The 9,441-nt window shown below is 31.2% G+C and overlaps 1 protein-coding gene across 1 annotated transcript; it reads left to right on the top strand.

Moving 5' to 3' along the window:
- Positions 1-6,793: 6,793 nt before the first annotated feature.
- LOC123660633 lies at positions 6,794-7,882 on the top strand. The gene has a single exon (XM_045595689.1). The coding sequence runs from the start codon at positions 6,794-6,796 to the stop codon at positions 7,880-7,882; it is 1,089 nt and encodes a 362-aa protein (XP_045451645.1).
- Positions 7,883-9,441: the final 1,559 nt, after the last annotated feature.

Genomic DNA, 9,441 nt, shown 5'->3' on the forward strand with positions numbered 1-9,441 from the left:
GGTGGACTTATGGCTATTTAGCCATTTCTTCCAGACAACCCAAAGATCAGCCTTTAGATACTTAGCCCCAAAACCTTCCTGCTGAGCTAAATTATTGGACATTAACAGTTGTCCCAAATATAATCTCATGATATATAATTTTGAATGAAATCACCTTTACTACATTTCTTTTTCAGTAGTCACGTAATATAGTAATAAATCATTATACATACACACATATAAAGTCATATCATACGGTACCTGAATAAAATATAAAGCCCGATGGTAATTATTCACTACAAGCACGTTTCGATACCCCCCTCCAGTGATCCTTAAATTCGTGATCATTCGTGAGGAATTTTTCAAATATCACCTAAAATAGAACACTCTTTTTTATCTGCGTGCACTTAGTTCTTATTTTTTAATCTCAAGTTTTTCACAATTTTTATAATAATATGATTTGTTCTTAAGCATACATTTTATTTAATTCTACTATAATATTTTAAATTTGTAAATCTCCTGAAAAAAATATATAGGTTTTTGTGTTGGTTCGATTGTGTATTGAAGTATTCGAGTTCTACTAGTGAGATCATTTAATGCGTTAAAAATCCTAATTGAAGTAGGATTATGAATAATTACATCACAATACGACGAAGCGGACATATGAGTGAAGTATTCATTTATAACCCTTGGCTAAAGGTTACTGAAATTTATAAGATAAATAAAAATGTAAATCAGCAACGAAGGTCTAAATCGGTTTTTAATGTTCGGATAGTTATAGCGTCTGATAAGTACATTGAACCCAGGCAAATCCGAGGCAGGTTGATAGCGAAATAATTTATACGAATGTAAAAGTTCGGGTCTGGATGTTATTTGCATAATACATGACATATTAACGTCAACATTTAGGACTAAAGCGTATTTAACGAAGAATGAATTATAATTATTTTCCGAGCAACGTTTACTTTTTGTTTTGAAAAAAATTTCTTTAGGTGTTTTCCTAAATCTAAAAATGTGAAAAGTGATGTTCAGGTTTTTAATAATAATTAAAAATAATATTTTCAACATTTAATTACTGGAAAAGTGTGTAAAGAAACATTTTTAAAGTTTTAAGTATAGATTTTTGTAGTTTATCTGTTTGTTGACAGAATTAAGACGAATTAAAGCTAATATAAGATATTCAACCAATTTTTACTTTAATAAACAGCTAAGGTAATACCTAGTAACAATAATAAGATACCTTATTGCTCATTTAAATAAAGAACAAAATTTACAATACAAACAATTATAGTCACAAATTGTACAACCAGGAGATATTATTGCTAAAAATCAACCTCTTCCAGACAACCTGATAATGAGAGGGGATATTGCTTTTCAGATGGGCAAGTGGTATATAAATATAAATAAATAAACAAAAAGAATATATAACAATTATATGTACATATACATATACGTACGCAATAAAAAATAAATATAAAATATACATGGAAATAAATATATAAATACAATAATCGCATATATATCTTAAAATAATTTATAGACTAACGTAATAATAATAATTTGTACGATTTTATTTTTTGTGTTACCCACAACATATATAAACATTTTTTAATATCATATCAAAAAAGGTCGCTTAGACCGAATATAAAATCATCAAATCAAAAATTTCGATCTAGCGAGTACATCGTTCCATAGCTTAATTGGCTAGAGCACCAACACGGTCATTCGGAGATGCAGGTTCGATCCCCGCTGGAACGGTTGATTTTTGATATGATATTAAAAAATGTTTAGTAATAATAATAATGTTAGAAAGATTAGATTTAGATTAGATAGAAAGTTCGCAAATTATATAGGAATAAATTATTTACAATTCACGTAAATGATAGAGGCACATATAAATATTTTTATGAAGACTTTCAACTATACTAATGACATCCTGTGGACATTATAGGGAATAAGTAATGACCACTTGACCCCGAGAGACCGCTGGACCATGAAATATCGTCATATTAAGGCTTAATTTCACGACCTAAATGGTCATATTTACAAATTTATAAGGTATAATTTTTTTTATACTTTATTGTACACCACAAATATATTACAAACAAAGCATAAAGATAGTTACAGACAGTGAAGTACAATGGGCGGACTTATGGCTAATTAGCCATTTCTTCCAGACAACCCATATATATAACCAAAAACTTTGAATTTTTTTTTTCAGATTCCGATATAATATATATTTTACTGTCTTTAACTAAAGATGGCAGACTTCCAACCAACAAAAACTTTTGGTTTAGGAGAATTTGTGAGGTTGCGATTAATATCTGACAGAAATCAGACCCCTTTTTTTTTATTGTTTTTTAAAATACCGTTCGACGACAGATAACATCTTAATTTTTATTAGAAAAAGGAAAAATTGTCTCTTCATCTTACAAATTAACTGTTTTGTTTTATACTGAATGAATTTTTTATTTGCTAATTTATTTCGGTGAGTATTCAAGTTCCTTCCTAATCATACACACGTGAATTAAATCTAATTAAGTTAATATAAGTGTCGTCTATATACTGGGTGTGGTTACAGTTAAGTGTATTGAAATATTCATTGGCGGATATAAACATTTTATTCGCGATAAATTTGAATAGGCTTCTTCAGACATCTCCGATTGTATTATAAACCGTTTTCTCGGTAGATGATGGAAGCAAAAGTTTTTTCTGAGAGATAATGTAATTGTTAATAAATTACGAAACCTATTATTTAAAAAAAGAAATAAATATATATATATATATATATATATATATATATATATATATATATATATATATATATATATTGATAGCTAAAACAACTATTTCATTTATTTATTCTATATGAATCATATAGTCTAGTACGAACCATGTACATCGAAACCAGTCTACGAATCAGTCAACCACAATTTGTCAGTCTACGACTTATCACTGTGGCATAGCTGCCATTACTGTCAATGACGGTGAAGCTGCAAGATATATTTTGTAACATTTTATATTCTACTGATACATATCGCAATTTATATTGCATTTTGCAGCATGCATATATTGCATTTTATATTCTACTGATCCATATCGCAATTTATATTGCAGACGTAACACTTAGGTATACTAACATTTTTTTCACCGCCATTATAACCATCTAGCTAAGGTTGAAAAGCTTAGCTTAGATACATTTTTTTGGAATCAAAGCCAATTCATCAAGATTCACGGCTAACTACGAAACAATGTGAGTTTTAAAGAATTTCCATTAACAATATTTAGATATAAGAATGCAATATGTGAAAGTCATTTATTATTCATACGTGACACAGTAATTGCTGTCCAGCGCTCGGCTCGGAGTTTTTCATATCAATACGATGCGACGGGTTTATTGCTACAAAACTGCAAGCCTTTTTTTCAGACGTTGACATTGTACTGTTTGAAATACGAATGCCTTTGTTTTTCGTTGTTTGAAATTTAAGAACAATTTATTTTTCAATTGTTATCATAAAGGTTAAAGTTAGAAGGTATATATGAAGTGTTTTAATCTGGAAATAAATTTGTTTCATTCTAACCTTGCACAAAAACTATTACAATTTCAAGAATGTGTACAATAGTGTAGTAAATATTTAATAAAAAAGTCAAACTTTTTTAACCCCCAAAAGCAAAACGACAGATGTTATAAGCTTAACGAAAATGTCTATCTTAGTTCCCGAACGGATGGACTGATTTCGAAGAGGGTTTTTTTTTTTACATTTAGGCAAGTTTTCTTGTATTCGTGGTTCATAGTTATTTTGGATAAAAATCTTGAATAGTAGCAGCTAAACAGCAAAAAAGTTGAAGAGTTTTAGCTCTTTTATAAATGATGTAGGGCAGTTTCGGTATAAAATTTAATTAAGTATTTTAATTTTCATAGGACTATTCGATTAAGGGCCTGTTTGATCGGTTGTGGATAAAGATATCGTGCACTAAGTTACAAATAGGCTTTAACAGCAGGAGGTATATAGGAGAATAGACCGTTAGGATCATATCTCATAAAATTTGTGGATTTCAGTGGTGAAAAATAATAATAATTATGTCATAAATTTTTATCTGTTGGACACCTTTATCCATCAAGTAGAGTTACCCACAACCTTGATTGATTTGCACAAAACCGAAGTCTTTGAAAACCTGCAACAAAAATATCATGTACTGATTCACTAGGTTAACTATTTTATTTTTTTAATTTTAATAGACTGAAATCGGAGTTGGAGAGTTGCCTTTCTTTATTTATTGCAATTAGTGGTCGCCCAATGTTCGAAATTCAACCATAATTAATTTAAATAATAAGATTGAACTCTTCCCAGGTTCTGTGGTCAGACTTGTGCTTCCTTTTGCTTGACAAATGCTTGTGTGTGTCAAATACATGGTAGTGTGTCTAATGTTTTTTTTTTATTAATTTAATGTAGTTTTTATGCATAAAAAAATATTAGCATTCTGCAGTCCTTTTCTATATAAACTATAAATGTGCAAAATTTTATACTCCTCCGTCCGCACAATTTTTGTAAAAAGCTAAGGCTCTGGCTTGGCACGATGCACTTATTGTAATCTGCTTACTAGCTTAAACAAGACGCTTTGGATAATTAATATGTGCAAACGAATCAATTGTTACATATTATATTACCATCTATAATTGTTAATTGATAACTATCTTGTGTTACCTTACATTGTAATTAACTAGTGTGACCTCCTTTCTACAAGTACATTATTATTTATATTATTCATAGTCACTAATAAATGATACTACAAGCAACTTAACATTTACTTATGGAACTACCTCAAAAGTTAGTGTTGAGATAATTGGAAAAGTTAGTTGACATCAAAGTGAACGACAACCGCTTGCGGACAACTTAAGAACAATAATATGAACTTTTGACAGATGTATATAAACTCATATGTTAAAGAATTTGATACAATTTTGTTTGCGAATAATTGTGTTTGTATTAAAATTAAAAAAAATCAACTTCAATTTACATTTTCATTTACAATTACGATCGATGTTATGAAACATAAAAAAACTACAATCGTATTGTACTCCTATTTTAAGAATGTTAATAACTTCAAAAAAAGTTTGATACATGTAACTTATTACAAGTCCCTACTCTATATACATATAAATCGCTACGTATAAAATGTTAATAACAAAATCACAAAGAATAGTAAGTATTTGCTTTCCTTCAAAATTCTTATAAGTTTTTTCGCTAAAAATGTTATACAAGTATAGTAATAACAAACATATAATATATAGCTACAGTAGTCACTTGAGCTGAAATATACTTAAATGAAACTACCCGTACATGCTTCACTTTTTGGACAAAGGCCTCTTAATTATAAAGATTCGAGTTCACTACGGTTGATTACGTATTAGAGAGAGTATCAAACATTTCTTTTTATTAATAATAGTAAATTGACTACAAAGTAATAGGTACATATATTAAGAATTGCTCGTTTAATCGTATTAGATATACCTGAAAAATTGGTCTGTTTGTTTGCTTGTTTAAATGCACTAATCTCAGGAACTACTGGTTCGAATTGAAAAATTCCTCTGAGGCTTTAAGAAGAAGGAAGGGTATATTTTTCCTCAAATCAACGAGGGTGAAACCGCGGGCACAGCTAATACTGTATAAAAAGAATAAATAGTCAATTAGTCACAAAACTGAACAAAGCATACCAACTATTTTTTAATTTTAAAAAGAAATAAAAAAAGACTACGAGTACAAAAATAGTTGGATGTGAAATTAAAATAATTTGTTACTGGTAATTTTTGTTTAATGTCTCTTTCCTCTTATAAACAAACCTAGTATTTATTTTACTTATAAAAATAATCTATGATTAATAGTTACAATCATAATTCAGCATTCATAAATATACAAAAGCCATATCAATACTAATTATTAAATAGATTTTTTTATGTATTTTATAATCCTTGCATATAAATATTCTTGTATTACATGCGTTCGATATAATCACTTACGTCAGTTTTATAAATTATAGTCATTATTTCACTCTCAAAATACAGTTGGGGTGTTAAATATGTATCTAATATCGCATCCATCAGCGTCAACCTTACAACTCGTTATAGCATCAGGATCAAACGAGTAATAAAATTACTACAGATGTAGGTGGGCCATTCCAACGTTTATGAACATGAAACTTGGTAATGCCACAGTATAATTAGAAAATGATTAATTTGTTAATAAATATATCACTTATCACAGGAATTTATAGGAATATACATAAAAACTGAATTTATGGTCGTTTTCAGCAAACTTTTTTTTTTTATACAATAACATTTTCATCGGGTACTTAGCGCTAGTGTAGCATCTCCGCCAAATTAATATCTGTTTTAACTAAATTACGTTAAACTTAGTGATAATTTAGTGTTATAACAGTTTAATGGTCACAACGGCATAATATAAACAGTTCACTCTTTGAGATTTGAAGTGCAGAAATAAATTAATTGTGGTAAAATAGTGATAATAGTGAACGTTGAATAATTGCCAAGAAGTATTATCTCATAACTACCTTCTAAATTTTTTATTGAAATTTTTATATAAAACATTCTTACGTACCTTATATTCGTCAAGGTGTCAGTTGACTGTCGTGGCGCAGTGGCACATCTGTATTGCTTAAATCGTGACTTTATAGTTCAAATCCTGTGCAAGCGCAAACTAAAATTTACAATTTTTTTTTCTTTTTTTTTTTACGTATATAAACTTAATACCATTAGGATTAAAGAACTTTTATAGAATTATATCTGGTTTTCAAAATGCCCGGCTCATGTGCAGCATGCAATAAGGCAGTTTTAGTCACGCAAAAAAGATTGAAATGTTCAAGTGCGATATGCTCTCTATTATACCATAGCGAATGTGTAAACTGTGATGATAGTAGCTTAACAAACCGAGCTACATGGATTTGCCCTCAATGTGCTGCAAGGAAACCAAAGCGAGATAATACAAATACACCAATTCGGAGTCAAGGTCACAAGCAGCAGTCGCCTGACAATGCTTCCGTCTCGCCACCTCTATTATCGATGGGTAATCCTGTTTGTGATTTCGTGGAAGAGATTAGGATTTTACGGCAGGAAATAAGTGAGCAATTTGCAAACCAACGAGCTTGTTTGGACAAATTCGATGCTAAACTTAGTGATGTACAGCGAGAGGTAAAAGACCTTGGAGGTAAATTTAATAGTTTGAAGAAAGATGTGGATGAGCTAACTAAATCTGTGCAGTTCCTATCTGATGCTCACGATGAACAGATTGGGCTAAACGATGAAGTTAAGAATTCCCTATCTAATTTAAATTCGGAGAACCAAAACTTGCGATCACAAATATTTGAACTGGAGGGTAAAATGGACCAACTCGAGCAGCAGGCCAGGGATTGTAACGTGGAACTTCAGTGTGTCCCTGAGAACAAAAATGATGAAAATATTCTTACCATTGTCCAGCAGATGGCGTCGATTGTCGCCTGCGACTTATCGGATCAAAATATTCTGAGTTGCCACAGAGTTCCTAAGGTGGATTCGAGCTCGCAACGCACAAGAAGCATTGTGGTAAGATTAGCTAGCCCAAAAATACGGGACGACCTTCTGGCTTCCGTCAAACGATTTAATAAAAAGAATCCCCAGAACAAACTTAACACATCGCATCTGGGATTTGCTGGACAAAACTCACCGGTCTATGTTGTGGAACACTTGTCTCTAAAGAATAAAAGGCTCCATGCTGCCACCAGACTGGCTGCAAAAGAGAAGAAGTATGAATTTGTGTGGATAAGAAACGGTCGCGTTTTCGTTCGAAAAAATAATGAGTCTGCAGCTCAGTGGATTAAAAATATTGATGTCTTAAAAAATTTAAAATAAACTGATGCTCATTTCTATTTGCACGTATTTAGATATATATTTTTTTGTTATAAATTCACACTAAACATATTTTATCAAAATGTACGAGGTCTAAGGACCAAAACAGAGGATATCTATTCCGCGGTTCTCTCTCATGACTATGACATTATAGTTTTGACCGAAACTTGGTTAAACAGCACGGTTTTTGACAACGAAATTTTGGATGGTCGCTATATTTTGTATAGGCGTGATCGGTCGTCATGTCCTCTTTCTTTCCACAAAAAGGAAGGTGGTGGCGTGGCAATCGCTGTTAATAAAAAAATCGAATCAATAAGAAAATATGAATGGGAATCGGCTTGTGAAGACTTGTGGTTGTCAATTAAAACTAGTCATAATACTTATATATCTGTTTGCGTTGCCTATGTTCCGCCACCTGTTAGGGAGGATTACCTGGAATGCTTTCTTAAAAATGTCACAGATATCTGCAATAATAGAATGCCGCCTCGTTCACCAGTTCTCATCGTTGGTGACTTTAATTTATCTAATATTTTGTGGGAACCTAACAATAATGATAGTGACTTATTACCCAAACAATTTTCTAATAATGTAGATAGTATATTTTTCGAAAACATGGCTTTTAATAATTTAAAACAATATAATTCCATTAAAAATGTAAATAATCGTATTTTAGATTTAGTACTAGCGAATAGTTCTGATTGGATAAAAGTGAGCAAAACAGATGATGCTTTGGTATCAATAGATCGCCATCATCCGCCTTTAAATGTTTTTATTAATTTAAAAACTCATTGTGATAATTATATTAGATCTTCCCGTGCACCATTTCTGAATTTTTTCTTGTGTGATTTTGACGGTGTATCCAATGAATTAGATGACATAGACTGGTTATCCGCATTTAATAATGCATCCTCGGTGGACGAAAAAGTAGATATTTTCTATCAGACAATAATGCCTATTATTTATAAATATACACCTATGCGTAAGCCCCGAGATAGCCACTATCCCATATGGTTTTCGGTTCCATTATTGAGGGCACTCAGGGAGAAGGCAAAATATCACTGTAAAAGCAAGAAATATAATAATTCAATGGATAAATACTCTTATGAGATACTGCGTGAACGATGCGCGGTAATGATAAAAGATTGCTATACAAATTTTAAAAAGCGTGTCTCTGAATGTATTCGTATTGACCCTTCCTATTTTTGGACCTTCTTTAAGCATCAACGCAAAAATAGCAATAATTTTATTCCAAATGAAATGTTTCTCAAAGATTTCGTAGCCATAGGAGGTAAAAGTATATGCAATGCCTTCGCTAAATATTTTGAATCGATCTATATTTGCCCTAGTAATTGTCAATTGGAAGATTATCCCACCCCTCCCCCTGTGCACAATATTTCTAATATGCCATTAAGTGCTTGTCGGTTGTCAGAGGGAGAAGTTTTTGAGCATCTTTGTAATTTGGATCCATGCAAAGGAGCCGGGCCAGATCTCCTTGCTCCATTATTTCTTAAAAAATGCGCTCGTCAATTAGCTAGGCCACTTACCCTTATATATAATCATTC

This window comes from Melitaea cinxia, chromosome 15, assembly GCF_905220565.1.
Source record: "Melitaea cinxia chromosome 15, ilMelCinx1.1, whole genome shotgun sequence".
Taxonomy (NCBI): Eukaryota; Metazoa; Arthropoda; class Insecta; order Lepidoptera; family Nymphalidae; genus Melitaea; species Melitaea cinxia.

What these genes read in the sequence shown, in the direction of transcription:
- LOC123660633 (XM_045595689.1), top strand. Translation starts at nt 6,794, where the DNA reads ATGCCCGGCTCATGTGCAGCATGCAATAAGGCAGTTTTAGTCACGCAA.